The sequence below is a fragment of the Salvelinus alpinus genome, chromosome 9, assembly GCF_045679555.1.
Source record: "Salvelinus alpinus chromosome 9, SLU_Salpinus.1, whole genome shotgun sequence".
NCBI lineage: Eukaryota > Metazoa > Chordata > Actinopteri > Salmoniformes > Salmonidae > Salvelinus > Salvelinus alpinus.
In genome coordinates this window covers 27,261,552-27,278,606 of record NC_092094.1, presented here as the reverse complement: position 1 = coordinate 27,278,606, position 17,055 = coordinate 27,261,552, and the positions used below count along the sequence as shown (strand labels likewise).

The following is a 17,055-nucleotide window of genomic DNA, read 5'->3' as shown; positions in this document are numbered from 1 at the left end:
TAATATATTTGAATTTGGCGCGCTACATTTTTTCTGGCTTTTGGCCAAGTGAGACGCTACCGTCCCACATATCCCAGAGAAGTTAATGGCTGTATTATAGTGACTATTGTGTTGATTATGATGAAAATGCTATTATAAACATTCTTATACAGAATGTTTTATGTTTCTGTCCCTAAAAGCATAGTATGCCTGTAACTCAATGCACTGCTTTTTAAATGGATTAATTGCGAATAACTAGATAACTACTTAAAATTAATCGCAATTAATTATTGTAATAGTTTGACAACCCTAATTCAAACTAATCACTATTGTATCCAAGCTTCTCAGTGTTCAACAACACGTGAATAATGTTACTGTTTTGATATTCAGCCTCTCCTTTAATTAAAAATGGTTGTTGCATTCTGAACAATTGGTGAATTGATGCTGTAGGAAAAAGGACTTCATTGTCTGTAGTAGCAGGGTTCAAGAGCAAAAGGAATGCAGGGTGGAATCCTGCTGTTGATCCTTATCTCCCGAGAATGTGAATATGTGTGTGTGTGTGTGTGTCTGCTCAAGGGGGCTGGGGAAAGGTGAATCGGAAAGTGCATTTACCCTGAGACAGGCAATACATTCTCTTCACCTGTGAGGCACTATGCAATCTAGGCAGGGGTGGGTCTCCTCAAATGTGTGGCTCCTATCTTAGACAGGCCATCACGCACGCGCAAACACAAATGTGCACCCGCATATTGAAAAGTGCAGCCATACAACCAGGTTTGAGCCTCTTGCAGTGTGTGGTCTGAACATTGAACATAATTACCATTTCCTCCTGCTACTCAAGGCTTGATGCCAATAAGCAGAATCATTAAAGCATGTCATAGTGGGAAGCTGCGTCTGAGCTGCTCTGCTACTCTGAAACCACAGCCTACAGACGTTTTTAAATGACATAGAGAGACAAAGGGTCTATTAAACACAGTAATTAAAGCCACCCGCTCTAGCATCACCATCACGTAGCTAATTTAATCTTACAACCCACAAAATAATTAATTATTTTCAATACAAACACACATATTCTCTATTTTGCCTATCGGGAAGACGGAGGTCTAACGGATGTGTGTGTGTTTGTGTGTGAGTGTGTGTATCTGTGCCGGTGTGTGTATCCGTGTGTGTGTTTGTGTGCAGGCGTGCATGTTTAGCTAGGTGAGCCCAGCCTGGGAGAACAGGTATAATTGGGTGTGGAAAAAAGGGAACCTTTTGGTCTCTCTCGCTAAATTAGATCAGACTATCTTCTCCTCTCCATTTCCCCCTCAGGCCTGTTATTATTGCTTTGATCACGTCGGAATCTACGATCGAGGAAACACGTATGACAGGCTAATGATTACGTGTTGAAAACAGCCCTCCTTTGATAGCATGAAAACCCCTCTCCCTCTATGCATTTTCTCTGGCCAAAATCTATTTAGCAGAGGAAAAAAGTCCCCACTAAAAGGGTTTGAGTGCTTTGGTCCACTGACACTCAGCAGTGGTTTAGCCAGGCCTGGGGATCAATGCCTCCTACAGTAAGTCATTAAGGCCCATTATTTCTATAAAGGGAAACAGGTGAGGAGAGAGAATGCAGAACTGCATACACTCCGGCTCCAGCTAACCATAACCAATTGTTAAATGAGTTTCTAGCCGTCGATATCTCAACGCAAAGACATTGGGAGGTCTGCTGAGACAGCAGCACCACACTTAATGGAGCGTTCCATCTCCGCTTGAAAGCAGGTGTGAATCCGCAGTGCATGCTGCACCCCGATTATGTGGAGGCATAAAAAGGAAAGTTGGGGGAGCGGAAGATGAGACATTGTTTTTGATTACGTCTGAGGGGATGAGAGTGGTTCCTTCTTGGCGAGGTCTAAGGGAATCTCTCCCTGGCTGTTGACTGCATTTAAAAGGTGCTAGCTGTTAGAAGACAGAATTTAAGAGGACCTCTCCTTCTCCCCTTTCCTCCATTCACCCAACCCCATCGGAATGAAACGGTGCCATGAATCTTGAAAAAGGAAAGACTGAAATATACTCCCTTCCTCACCCAGCTCATCTACTCCTCCCTCCCTCCCAACGTTTGCTTGTAAGGTGGCGAAAAGGAATGGCCCTCACATATGCTGCAATAGTTTATGTGTCGGGGGGCTAGGGTCAGTCTGTAATATCTGGAGTATTTCTCCTGTCTTATCCGGTGTCCTGTGTAAATTTAAGTAAGCTCCCTCTAATTATCTCTCTCCCTCTCCCTCCCGGAGGACCTGAGCCCTGGGACCATGCCTCAGGACTACCTGGCCTGATGACTCCTTGCTGTCCCCAGTCCACCTGGTCATGCTGCTGTTACAATTTCAACTGTTCTGCCTGTGGCTATGGAACCCTGACCTGTTCACCGGACGTGCTACTTTGTCCTGGACCTGCTGTTTTCGACTCACTCTACCGCACTTGCGGTCTCTAACTCTGAATGCTCGCCTATGAAAAGCCAACTGACATTTACTCCTGAGGTGTTGCAGCCTCTACAACCACTGTGGTTATTATTATTTGACCTTGCTGGTCATCTATGAACGTTTGCACATCTTGGCCATGTACTGTTATAATCTCCACCCAGCACAGCCAGAAGAGTACTGGCCACCACTCAGAGCCTGGTACCTCTCTAGGTTTCTTCCTAGGTTCTTGCCTTTCTAGGGAGTTTTTCCTAGCCACTGTGCTTCTACATCTGCATTGCTTGCTGTTTGGGATTTTAGGCTGGGTTTCTGTACAGCACTTTGTGACATCGGCCGATGTAAAAAAGGCTTTATAAATCCATTTGATTGATATGGGACTGGAAAACACCTCTTCACAGGACTCAGCTTGTGTAACACATTACTAAGGGAGACAATAGGCTTCTGAAACCATTATCTGTAATTTAATTTATTAATTAATTTAAGGCAACAACAAAAATTAAAACATTGTCAAACATTATTGTCTTGAATATTTTCCTTTCACCCTCTTTACTCTTACCATTATTGCTGAATAGAAACAATCAATGCATCTCTTTCTAGAAATCATTATATGACTGCTACAAAATAACATGATCCATTGGGTAGGGCTGAGTCCTGTTCACAACTCAAGTCATATTGATTAGGTCAACGGTCACCTTCTCCTTTAACATTAAGACGTCTCTAGATCATATCACAAACAAAACACACACACACACACACCCTCTGTATGTGAATATTGAAAGACATGATGGAGTATGACATAGTACTGCGTGAAGTTAGTCATCAGGAGTCAGGACTGTACTGTCTGTGCAGATTGTCTCGGGGTAATGAGGCGTGGTATTAGAGAATGCTGACACTGCACAGAGGACTATTACATACAGGCAAAATACACTTTGATTTTCACCTAGCATGTACTCCGCAGCTCTCACAAATTAATAATGTGTCAATGCTTCATCTGATGATGGATCTGACAAACACACACACAAGAGGAGGGTGTGGGGAGAATTTGAAGGAGAGGTAGAATAAGAAGAGGAGAGGAGATGAGAGGTGAGTGCTAGGTTGTGTTTATACGTCAAGGAAGATTTTTGAGACACCTGTAATACATATCCCTTTAGAGTATAAAACAGGAACACCCACCTTGTACTGTACATTCTATATTCCTCCTCTGATCTAAGTCCTGTCACCAGTCAACTTTTCTATTTTCAAGACTGCTTGTCAAAACATAATATACAAAAGAAATTAAAGTAAAGCACAGCGTGTCACATTCAGGATTTCATGTTCTATTCCTGACCTCAGCTGGGTTTTAGCAGGCACTCAGCCACTACGCATTCCTACCCACAGTCCTCTCTAAGCCAAGCTCACCAGCCAAGGATCTGATTGGGTGTGAAAACTGAGCCTGACGGAAATTGATTGCATGGATGTCATGCTCCTCAATTAAAATAGTTATTGTAGTTTTAAAAGTTCTGAAAGCAATAAGATCCATTTTGTTACACCACCAGCAGCCTTCTTCAAGGTCACTCCAACGTCAGCAGACATGAAGAGGAAAGGAGACTCTCTCTAGTGTTGGTCTCCTGGACAGAGGTAGGAGGAGAGAGAGGAGTGGGAGGTGATTTGTCAGGGGGCGTGTCCCATTGAGGATCCGGATCTGCCCTCTCCGTAGTCCCTGGGGTCTCGTCTCGGCTCAGGGAGTCTGATGGAACGAGACACACAAGAACATCTTCGTGAGAAGAAAATCTCTCTCTCTTTCTCACACACACACAAACACACACAGATGCACAAACTACATGTCACCAATCAAATCTTAATTTTGACATTTTGTATAGAAATCTTTCTACTTAGTGGCTGTCGAGTGACGCAGATAAAGTGATTGCCAAATTGGTGGAGCCTGTAGCAATCAGATAGAGTGTAATAGATTCCATTCCACTGGGGACAGGCTGCACTAATCATATCCCTTAATTGGACAACGTTCTGAGGGTGATAGAACGACAGAACCGAGAGAGAAGGGAGAGGAAAAATACATAGTTCTCCCCTCCTGCTCTCATCCTCCTCCTCTCATCCCTCCTCTTACGTCTCCCCGTCCTCCCTGAGAGAGAGAGAAGACAAGAAACAGACATACTCCTCCTCACGTCTGCACACTTATCCTCCTATTTTTCTCTATATCCTTTCCTCCCTTCCTTCTACCCACTTCCTACTCTTCCCCCTCAAACGTTTTATATCCCCACTCTGCTAACTGATCTTTCTCTGTACTTCTAACCATTCTCTCTTCCTACCCCCTTTCCCCTCCGAAAGACCACATCTCTGCTGGCGCTTACTCTGTCTGATTCCAAACATCCCTCTCTCCCCTCTCTCTCCTATCCTCTCTTGTTGGGATCTGGTCAAAGAGCCTATCCTCTGTTCTCACTTCTTTTAACAACCTGTACCACGCATTCCTCTGTCCTTCCTCCCTCTCCTGCTCCCCAACCTTAGACTGAGGTGCTGTCTCTGGCAGCAGAGCACCACATCCATTAACCAGGAGCAGGCATGCAGCTATCTCTGAGCCCTACTAAGCCCACCTCTGTGTGTGTGTGTGTGTGTGTGTGTGTGTGTGTGTGTGTGTGTGTGTGTGTGTGTGTGTGTGTGTGTGTGTGTGTGTGTGTGTGTGTGTGTGTGTGTGTGTGTGTGTGTGTGTGTGTGTGTGTGTGTGTGTGTGTGTGTGTGTGTGTGTGTGTGTGTGTGTGTTTGTTTGTTTTGGTCTGCAGTGTGTGTATGTATATGTGAGTGCACATGTGAGTTTGCTCTGCAGTGTTTGTGTATGTTCTGTTATGTGTATGTGCATACTTCTCTTCTGGCTGCAGATACAAAGACCTCTGGTTCTGCACCTCAACACACCTCTCAGCCAACAAGGGCACCTCATCAAAGAGTAGACACTCAAACAAACACACATATGCACACGCACACACAGACACACACACACACCATTCCCCCATGCCTGACATGAGGGGGAGAAGCTGAGTTAAGGGAGAAACTCAGAAAGGCTTTTTTGTGTTAGGCAACTTCATCTTTTATCTCCAGTCAACCAAAAAGTCTCCCTGCTGTTTGACATAATTACAAATATATTTACATGGCTCCCCTACGTTGATAAATGAACTATTTCTATTGCAATTGTCCTGGCTCAGCCCTAGGAGCCACGGATGTAATAACTTATACAGTATATTCTACCCCACCCGCAGGAGAGGCCATTTTGTCTAGAGAGAAAGAGAGAAAGCAGGGATAGAGTTAACATGGAAGAAATGTCAGAATAAAGAGATAAATATTCCCTACAAGGTTAGAATACCTCTTTCTTTTTACCTGTCTCTCTCTGTTTCTCTGGAAATGCACACATGCACATGCACGCATACTTCCCCATCGTCTCTCTCTCTCTTTCTCTCCAGCTCTCTCCACCACCTCTCCATCTCTCCCTCCGCTCTGCCCTGGTTAGAACAGTCGAGTTGTGGGGAAATGCTATCTTAAAGAGGACTTCCGGGTTCTTACCAGCCATTTCTTATTTATGGGCTTTAATGTAGTCGATGCATTATTGATCACAGCCAATCATTTCCTCCTCCCCTTGCTTGTGACCGTGGCCCATGGATAGGGGGCAGGCTGAGCTGAAAAGCCCAATGTGGAGGTCACTGCAGATTCTGGGGTTGGGACAGTCCTGGGGCTTCTGGGTGATGGACGGAGAGATGGGGTCTAAGTGGATGGGGTCGGATGTGTATCTTGTGTGAGTGTGAGAGACAACGCTGAGAGAGAGAGAGTGCTGTGGGGGGAAAAATTTGCTGAAAGTGTCAAACGTCTCCAAATCGTACTAATATCCACTGACTGGTTAAATTGGAAATGCCTAGCCAGTCACCCCTAAAACGAACCCATCACTCATTTTGGAAAACTTTAGGTGCCCTGCGAGGAACCAGAGAGTAGGATCAAGCACCATGTTGCCGACACACTTTTCTCTCTCTGTTCTTTTTCTGGCGTCGTTGCTGAGGTCTATAGAGACAGACAGAGAGGGAATGAGGGAGGGAGAGATGCAGAGAGGGAGGAGGGGAGCGAGCTGTGCCCTGATTGAGTTTGAATTCCCTGCTCTTGGCCTAGAAACGCAGGACTTCTAAGTCATCTTCCGGAAATGCGCCCATCACGCTCCAGCCTTGCCTCCTCAATCTTGTCACAAGTGTAGAGAGGAGTAGGCAGGATGCAGTCGCAGGTTTAGAACTACTGAGATAAATTAAAGCACCATATAGAAAAGCGGGACGAAACCCAAAGTGCAAAATAATAAAGTACTCATGAAAAACTAGGAGAGATTCCTCTCAGGAAAACAAGCAACATATGCAATGACTGAGTATATATACAGTGACAGAGTGGGGGTTTGGAACCAGGTGTGTGTGTAATGATGACGAGACAAGTCCGGGGTTGATGAGTGAAGGGCGTTTGCCAGCAACAGGTTCGGCAGCAAATAGCACGACTTCCACCGAAGGTAGTCCCTCTCCCTGTTCAGGCGGCGCTCGGCGGTCGGCGTCGCCGGCCTACTAGCCATCACCGATCCTTTTTTCCTTTTCTGTTTGTTTTGTCTTTGGTTCTTTCACACCTGGTTTCATTTGCCTTAATTTCTGTGTGTATATATTTACCCTGTTGCCTGCCTAGGTTTGTGCAGGATTGTTTTATTTTGTGATGTAGCTCGGTGAGGTTGTGCCCATTTTTTTTGTTTCACGCATTAAATAAGAGTGTGTTATTTAGGAGCTTTGTTAGTTCCTCCTTGCGTGAGGAACGGGTGTCTCTGTTGTCGATGGCGTTTGACTTTTGGATTGTGCCATACCTGTATTTGGTGGACTTGCCTATTAAAAGTACGCATCTCAGACATCTCTGCTCTCCTGCGCCTGACTCCTTCACCTACCTCCTAACGCAACATTGTCACAGGCGACGCCTGAGCTGGACAGGAGGGTGAACCAAAGCGAAGGCTGGTGTGACAGTACACTCCGATCCTCTGGGTCATGCACCCGGGACAACGCATCGGCCTTGACGTTCTTAGATCCCGGGCGGGAGGAGAAGGTAAAGTCAAACCTGGCGAAGAATAGGGCCCACTTGGCCTGACGCAGGTTCAGCCTCGCTGCTCGAATATACTCTAGGTTCCGGTGTTCCGTCCAAACCAGGAATGGGTGTTGACCACACTCCAGCTAGTGCCACCATGTTTTCAGCGCCTTCTTGACGGCCAGCAACTCACGATCCCCCCATGTCGTAATTCCGCTCCGGGGGAGACAGCTTCCATGAGTAGAAGGCACATAGATGGAGTTTAGGTGGCGATCCAGTGCGTTGGGAGAGAACAGCCTCTACTCCAACCTCGGAGGCGTCTACCTCCACGAAGAAGGGAAGAGACGGGTCAGGATGAGCCAGAACAGGTGCGTTCGTAAAACGTTCCTTTAGCGCACGGAAGGCTTCATTGTCCTCCTCAGTCCAGTGCAGCTGTCATGAACCTCCATTCAGGAGAGAGGTGAGAGGGGCCACCACTGTGCTGAAACCCCAAATAAAGCACCTGAAATAATTGGCAAAACCTAGGAAGCGCTGCACCGCCTTTATGTTGGATGGAACAGGCCACGATCATACTGCACTGACCCTCTGCTCATCCATCTCCACTCCCGCGTTGGATATCCGATAGCCCAGGAAGGAGACCTACTGCTGGAAGAAAAGGCACTTCTCCACCTTGGCGTACAGGCGATACCCTATCAGCTTCTCCAAACGGACCTGACATGAGAGACATGTTGCTTGCATGTAGTGGCGTACACCAAGATGTCGTCTATGTACACCACTACACAGCGATCCAACATGTCTCTAAACACCTTGTTAATGAAGGATTGTAACACCAAGTGTGCATTTGTCAGGCCGTAGGGCATTACCCTGTATTCATAGTGCCCGGTGCTGAAGGCGGTCTTCCATTCATCCCCCTCTCTGATGTGCACCGGGTTGTAGGCACTGCATAAATCCAGTTTGGTAAAGTACTGAGCACCGTGCATCTGTTCGATCACAGTGGGTATGAGAGGCAGGGGATAACTGAATTTAACAGTTGCCTTATTCAGCGTCCGGTAATCGATACGGGGTAGAGACCTCCGTCCTTTTTCTTCAAGAAAAAGAAGCTGGAGGAGGCTGGAGAGGTGGACGGACGGAGGAATCCTTGGGCAAGTGCCTCCTCGACGTAGACCTCCATGGCTTTGGTCTCTGCATGCGAGAGACGGTAGATATGCCCCCGCGGGAGGGTAGAACCAGGCAGTAGGTCGATAGTGCAGTCCCATGGGCGATGAGGGGGCAGGCATGTGGCAAGAGTCTTCAAAAAAGCCACCTGTTGGTCCCGGTATTTCTCAGGGATAGGGACGTGGGTGGCCTGGTCCGGACTTTCCAAAGATGCGGCACAGATTGACACAGAGACACCTTCCCTGACACTCCTGCAACCAACCCAATAGCCTCCTCTCTGTCCACACTATCCTGGGGTTATGCAACTGTAACCAGGGGAAACCTAAAACTACGGGGTATGCAGGAGAGTCTAAGATGAGGAAAGTGATGCGTTCATGGTGGTTGTGAGCAACTGTGAGGGAAATGGGAATTGTGGTCTGGCACACCAGTCCTGTTCCTAGGGGACGGTTGCCTAGGGCATGGACTGGGATAGGGGGTTGTAAAGGGACTAGAGGAATGTGTAATGATAAGGCCACTGACTGGTCTAGGAAATTGCCTGCAGAACCTGAGTCCACTAGGGCAGGACTCAGTGGGGGGCCAGGATAGTCCGGGAAGGTGACAGGAAGGAGGACGGTCTGGGTGGACAGAGAAGATCAAGGCACGTCCACGCCTACCTGGGAAGGTGCAGGAGCGCTTCTTGGCCTGTCGCTTCCTCGCCTGGTTCTCCTTCTGGGACATGTGTTCCAGGGGTGGTCCGACTCCCCGCAAAAGGAGCAGAGACCCTGTTGATGCGTTGACGTTCCTCTGGGGAAGGTGCATTGTGCCCACTTCCATGAGCTCAGTCTCGCTGGAGGTTCCTGGGAGATACTCAACAGGCCAGCTCGGTCTGGATGTCCACCTGTAGCCCGCAGCGGAAAATTATCAACAGGGCCTGGTCGTTCCATCCAGGGAACGCAGCTACCGTCCGGAAATCCAGAGCATACTCAGATGCTGTCTTGGACCCCTGGTGCAGATGGAGGAGACGCTCATAGGACTGCAATTCTAGTCCGTCCCTTTCCCAGACTACGTGAGCCCACTCCAGAGCCGGGCCTGTCAGCACCGAGATCACCAAGGCCCCTGGCCCTCTCGTAGGCCGTCCCGGCATAACGGGCAAGGTGGAGGTCCCACTGCAGGAGAAACCCCCTACAGTGAGCTGGCGTGCCATCAAACCGCTACGGGAGGGGCAGGTGGACGTTGCTGATTGGACTGGGTGATGTAAATGGTGGTGGGGTGGCTGGAACGACCACAGAGAGCTGGGAAGGTGGTGGTGTTGCCTGCAGGTGGCGTACGGTCCGGAGCACCTTGTCCATGGCAGTCCCGATGTGCTCCAGGCACGAGTCGTGGTACAGGCGCTTCACTCCGATAGCGGAGAGGTTGGGATGTCCTGCTGCTTCCTGTTCTGTTGGGTCTGTCATTCTGTCACAAATGCAGAGAGAAGTAGGCAGGAGGCAGTCGCAGGTTTAGAACTACTGAGATTTATAACCTCACTAGGGTATGTGGGACGGTAGCGTCCCACCTCGTCAACAGCCAGTGAAACTGCAGGGCGCCAAATTCAAAACAACAGAAATCCCATAATTTAAAGTCCTCAAACATACAAGTATTTTACACCATTTTAAAGATACACTTGTTGGAAATCCAGCCAAAGTGTCCGATTTCAAAAAGGTTTTACGACGAAAGCACCACAAACGATTATGTTAGGTTAGAGTCAAGTCACAGAAAAAGACAGCCATTTTTCCAGCCAAAGAGAGGAGTAACAAAAAGCAGAAATAGAGATAAAATGTATCACTAACCTTTGATGATCTTCATCAGATGACACTCATAGGACTTCATGTTCAAATTTATATCCAAAAATCAGAGTTTAGGCGGGATGCTACAGTTTCACTTGGCAAAAAGCCAGAGAAAATGCAGAGCGCCAAATTCAAATGAATTACTATAAAAATTACTATAAAAATCTAACTTTAATTAAATCACACATGAAAGATACCAAATTAAAGCTACACTGGTTGTGATTCCAGCCAACATGTCAGGATTCAAATAGGCTTTTCGGCGAAAGCAAACGATGCTATTATCTCAGGATAGCACCATTGTAAACACAGAGAGAAGCATATTTCGACCCTGCAGGCGCGACACAAAACGCAGAAATAAAAATATAATTCATGCCTTACCTTTGACGAGCTTCTGTTGTTGGCACTCCAATATGTCCCATAAACATCACAAATGGTCCTTTTCTTCGATTAATTCCGTCGATATATATCCAAAATGTCAATTTATTTGGCGTGTTTGATCCAGAAAACCCCCGTTTCCAAATTGTGAAACGTGACTACAAAATATCTCAAAGGTTACCTATAAACTTTGCCAAAAAATTTCAAACTACTTTTGTAATACAACTTTAAGAATTTTTTTTACGTAAATAATCGATAAAATTGAAGACGGGATGATCTGTGTTCAATACAGGATTAAAACCAACTGTAGCTAGCTTTCTGGTCACGCGCTTCTAACAAACAGGACACTTCGAGTGACCCTCCTTCAAGATGGCCGTACTTCTTCATTACACAAAGGAATAACCTCAACCAATTTCTAAAGACTGTTGAGATCCAGTGGAAGCGGTAGGAACTGCAAGAAGGTCCCTTAGAAATCTGGTTTCCCAATGAAACTCATTGAAAAGAGAGTGACCTCAAAAAAAAAATCTGAATGGTTTGTCCTCGGGGTTTCGCCTGCTAAATAAGTTCTGTTATACTCACAGACATGATTCAAACAGTTTTAGAAACTTCAGAGTGTTTTCTATCCAAATCTACTAATAATATGCATATCTTATCTTCTGGGGATGAGTAGCTGGCAGTTGAATTTGGGCATGCTTTTCATCCAAAATTCCCGAATGCTGCACCCTACCCAAGAGAAGTTAAGGAGAAGTGGATCTAACATTCCATGTATAACACTTGATCTTTGATCAACATTTATTATGAGTATTTCTGTAAATTGTTGTGGCTCTCTGCAAAATCACCGGATGTTTTTGGAACTACTGAACATAACGCGCCAATGTATACTGAGATTTTTTGATATAAATATGAACTTTACCGAACAAAACATACATGTATCGTGTAACATGAAGTCCTATGACTGTCATCTGATGAAGATCATCAAAGGTTAGTGATTAATTTTATCTTTATTTCTGCTTTTTGTGACTTCTGTCTTTGGCTGGAAAAATGGCTGTGTTTTTCTGTGATTTGGCGGTGACCTAACATAATCGTTTGTGGTGCTTCGCTGTAAAGCCTTTTTGAAATCGGACACTGTGGTGGGATTAACAACAAGATTCAATTTAATATGGTATAAGATACTTGTATGTTTGAGGAATTTAAATTATGAGATTTCTGTTGTTTGAATTTGGCGCCCTGCACATTCACTGGCTGTTGTCATATCGGTCCCGTTAACGGGATTGCAGCTATAAGAAGTTTTAACACCACAAACAGCTCTGAGACATGGACCGACCGAGAGGGAAAGTGGTAGAAGGAAGGAGAAAGGGAGAGAGAGAGAGAGAATGAGAGAAAGTATGAGTGATGAAGAATGAGTGCGGGTTAGCAAGAGAACAAGAAAAGAAAGAGTTAGTCCACCCACATAAAATAACTAAAGTTTACTATAGAATATTACAGTACTTACTATAACATGTTGTAGTAAACTGTAGTATACTGTAGAATACTATACTACACACTGTAGTATCCCCAATCATGTGTAGTATTTAGTATATAATTTTGTAGTATACTGTAGTAAATACTACAGAATTGTCCACGATAACACTGCAGTCCGCAAAAACACTATATTTTTTAAACTATAGTAAATACTACATTATTCAATTTGCATATACCCTGCCCATTCCCCTCCCCCATATCCCAATTTGTGCAACCCATAACTGAGAAACTTACATGCCAAGTATATGTCATATTGTGTTCCCTACAGAAGCCCTGAACTCTCCATTCAGAACCCAGTCCTACCTACAGGCTATGGAACATTTGCTCTTTTATTCTTTCTCCAGTAGGTTTCCTCAAGGAGAAAGCCACCCACTTCTACATCAAAGATAATAAAACACTTTAGTAAATGTACCCCAAAACACTACAGTAAAAACGAAAGTCAGCAAAAACACTACAGTAAATCCTATCAGCGCTGCGGATTTTGCAACAAAGAGACAGAATCATGAGATCACTTGTTTTGGTACTGCCCTTATGTAGCTTGTTTTTGGTCGCAGGTTCAGGAATGACTGAAGAATTGCAACATTTACCTGGAGCTAATTCTGCAAATAGCACTCCTGGGTGTGTCTTAATCCATTATATAACACTCTTAGCAAAAAAAATTATCTGTAGAAACTATGAGAATAGAAAGCTTTTCGAACTTTTCTAAAACATCACAGCACAGTTGAAAAAAGATGGCAATTAGAAATCAAAATTGGATGACCTTCAGAGATAAATGGGAGGGGTTGAGGGTAGCTGAAGCGATTAAAAAACAGTAAATTCAACAGTATACTGCAGTAAATACTACAGTATTCATGATTGTGTTTTTGCAGACTTCAGAGGCACTATAGTATTTTTTACATTGGGCAGATGGCGGTCCCTTGTGGAAAACGAAAGCAGGGGTATGATGGGTAATTTGACTTATCACAGCGAACGCTCCACTGGGTCTAATTGACCATTGTCCTGCAGGACACCATCTCTCTTTTCATCTCTCGGTCTCTCTCTCTTCCTTTCTCTGTCTCTCTTTCTCTCTCCTTTCCTCTCTCTTCCACTCACCATCCCAATCTCTCTCTCTTTTCTGGTTAATGTCAGTAGATCAGTCCTCCACCATTCATCCGACAGCTGTTCTGTGGAAAATGTGTAATTTAGAAATGGCCCCTGCTCATCCACCTGTCCCTGGGAAACCCTGTGCCAGTCCCCAGCACTTTGTACTGCAATCATCCTACCATGGAGAATATCAGCTGGGGATGAAGTGTGATGAGAAGAAATGCAGAGTGGAAGGAGTGGATGGAGGGAGTGAAGGATGGAGGGAATGAGTGAGAGAGAGACATGGAAAGGTGGAGAGGAAGAGAAAAAAAGATCACAGCTTCACATGAAGCCTGGGGAGGAAATGGATTCTCTGTCAGAGTGATTCAGAGGAAGCAGGAGGAACTGCAATAATGTAAATTGGAGATTGTGTGTGTGTGTGTGTGTCTGTGTCAGCGCGTAGAGTTTCATATGTTGAAAGGGAAGAGAGGATTTTGTAAATGTATGCTTCCACCACATCGCCTCTAGATAAGAGCTGTGAATAGCTATTCAGTAAGTGGATCTTTCTACATACAGCTGTTATTGACGTTGGAGTGTCTATTATAAACTGAAGCGGCTTGCTGAGGCAACCTTCCCCGACCTGACAGGGAGTGAACACCTGCCGGCCAGTCCACTCACTCATCATCATCTCACTCTTCACTTCACAGCAGCCACCACACATACATATACTGTATACACACACACACGCACCCACGCACACACCCACTAAAATAGAGACAAAGACAGAACAGAAGGCCTAATAAAGCTGTGAAACAAAGCCGCAGAGGGAAAAAAGACATGAGTAGAGGTACTACTCCATGATAAAGGAGATATCAGCGCAAACCATTCAGAGCGTTGCTTGACATAATTCCCAGAACATTCTTTTCAACAATTCCTTTGATAAAGCTATCTGAAGACTGAGTTGCAGTAGAGAGAGAGAAAAAACAAAAAGCTATCTAGCCACCAATCACATCCTGAATCTACAAGGAGAGTCTCAGAAACATGACCCTAGGCTTCAGCGGTGATTAGGGTCTGGTTTCAATGACGGACACTTTTGGCAACTTCAATAAGGGTAAAAAAAATACATCTGGGGTGGGTCCTCTTCAGACAGACAGGGTTGAGGAGCCCTGCTCTATGCCAACTGACGTTCTATTACTACAGACATGTTCAGCTGGAACATTTGAAAATTGTGGGAGGCAACCCAGATGGGAGCCTGTCATATGATGTAACACATACAGTATCAGTCAAAAGTTTGGACACACCTACTCATTCAAGGGTTTTTCTTGATTTTACTATTTCCTACATTTAGGAATAGTAGTGAATACATCAAAACTAGGAAATAACACATATGGAATCACGTAGTAACAAAAAAAGTGTTAAACAAATAAAACATATATTTTATATTTCAGAGATTTCAAAGTAGCCACCCTTTACCTTGATGACAGCTTCGCACACTCTTGGCATTATCTCAACCATCTTCATGAGGTAGTCACCTGGAATGCATTTCAATTAACAGGTGTGCCTTGTTAAAAGTTAATTTGTGGAATTTCTCTCCTTCTTAATGTGTTTGAGCCAATCAGTTGTGTTGTGACAAGGTAGGGGTGGTATACTTGTCATATTATGACAAGAAAAGCTCAAATAAGCAAAGAGAAACGACAGTCCATCATTACTTTAAGACATGAAGGTCAGTCAATGCAGTTGCAAAAACCATCGAGCGTTACGATGAAACTGGCTCTCATGAGAACCGCCACAGGAAAGGAAGACCCAGAGTTACCTCTGCTGCAGAAGATACGATCATTAGAGTTACCAGTATCAGAAATTGCATCCCAAATAAGTGCTTCACAGAGTTCAGTAATGTTATATTTTAGATTTTTCGAAGTAGCCACCCTTTGCCTTGATGTCAGCTTTGGACACTCTTGGCATTCTCTCAACCAGCTTCACCTGGAATGCTTTTCCAACATTCTTGAAGGAGTTCCCACATATGCTGAGCACTTGTTGGCTGCTTTTCCTTCACTCTGCGGTCCAACTCATCCTAAACCATCTCAATTGGGTTGAGGCCGGGTGATTGTGGAGGCCAGGTCATCTGATGCAGCACTCCATCACTATCCTTCTTTGTCAAATAGCCCAGCCTGGAGGTGTTTTGGGTCATTGTCCTGTTGAAAAACAAATGATAGCCCAACTAAGCGCAAACCAGATGGGATAGCGTATCGCTGCAGAATGCTGTGGTAGCCATGCTGGTTAAGTGTGCCTTGAATTGTAAATAACACCAGCAAATGACCCCCACACTATCACACCTCCTGCTCCATAATTCACGGTGAGAACCACACATACAGAGATCATCCGTTCACCTACTCTGCGTCTCACAAAGACACAGCGGTTGGAACCAAACATCTCAAATTGCTTGTGTTTCTTGGCCCAAGCAAGTCTCTTCTTCTTATTGATGTCCTTTAGTAGTGGTTTCTTTGCAGAAATTCGACCATGAAGGCCTGATTCACGCAGTCTCCCCTGAACAGTTGATGTTGAGATGTGTCTGTTACTTGAAATCTTTGAAGCATTTATTTGGGCTGCAATCTCAGGTGCAGTTAACTCTAATGAACTTATCCTCTGCAGCAGAAGTAACTCTGCGTCTCCCTTTCCTGTGGCGGTCCTCATGAGAGTCAGTTTCATCATAGCGCTTGGTTTTTGCGACTGCACTTGAAGAAACTTTAAAAGTTCTTGAAATGTTCCATATTGACTGACCTTCATGTCTTAAAGTAATGATGGACTGTAATTTCTCTTTGTCTTTTTGAGCTGTTCTTGACATAATATGGACTTGGTCTTTTACCAAATAGGGCTATCTTCTGTATACCATGCCACAACACAACTGATTGGCTCAAAAGCATTAAGAAGGAAAGAAATTCCACAAATGAACTTTGAACAAGGCACACCTGTTAATTGAAATGCATTCCAGGTGACTACCTCATGAAGCTGGTTGAGAGAATGCCAAGAGTGTGCAAAGCTGTCATCAAAGCAAAGGGTGGCTACTTCGAAGAATCTCAAATCTAAAAAATACTTTGATTAGTTTTAACACTTTTTTGGCTACTACATGATTCCATATGTGTTATTTCATAGTTGTGATGTCTTCACTATTATTCTACAATGTAGAAATTAGTAAAAATCAAAAAAAAACCTTGAATGAGTAGGTGTGTCCAAACTTTTGACTGGTACTGTAGATGTATACCAATCTATTTTACTAGCCATGTTATCACAGCAATATTGATACTGCTTTCCCTCATACATACATGTATACAGTACTGTACTGTTAATGGTGACTGAAGTCTATTCACTCACAGGGCCAGGAGAACATCTTCTCATAGGTAAATAATGCACCTATGATTACACTGGCACGGTGCGTGTAAGATATAATCTGTTCGCTACAGGCAGAGAAGCGGAGGGTGCTGCCGCTTCTTATAACCTGTAGTTTACATTGCAAGTGATTGATGTGAGCAAAACGCTGCTGAGTACAGTAGGGAAAGTATCCATATCTTTATCTTACTGATCCACAGCCTCCAGCGGCCCTGATTCCAGCTCATGTTCATGCATGCCATTACGTAAAAATG

General features: G+C 44.7%; 1 protein-coding gene across 7 annotated transcripts in view; it reads right to left on the bottom strand.

Moving 5' to 3' along the window:
• Nucleotides 1-2,874: 2,874 nt before the first annotated feature.
• The window catches only part of LOC139584565 (tripartite motif-containing protein 44-like), a 94,781-nt gene continuing 80,600 nt past the window's right edge, over nucleotides 2,875-17,055 (bottom strand). For all 7 annotated transcript variants that reach the window (XM_071416573.1, XM_071416574.1, XM_071416577.1 and 4 more), the window contains exon 6: nucleotides 2,875-4,155. In XM_071416573.1, coding sequence (XP_071272674.1) covers nucleotides 4,080-4,155 — 76 coding nt within the window. In that variant the 3' untranslated portion in view covers nucleotides 2,875-4,079. The remainder of the gene's footprint in view (nucleotides 4,156-17,055) is intronic.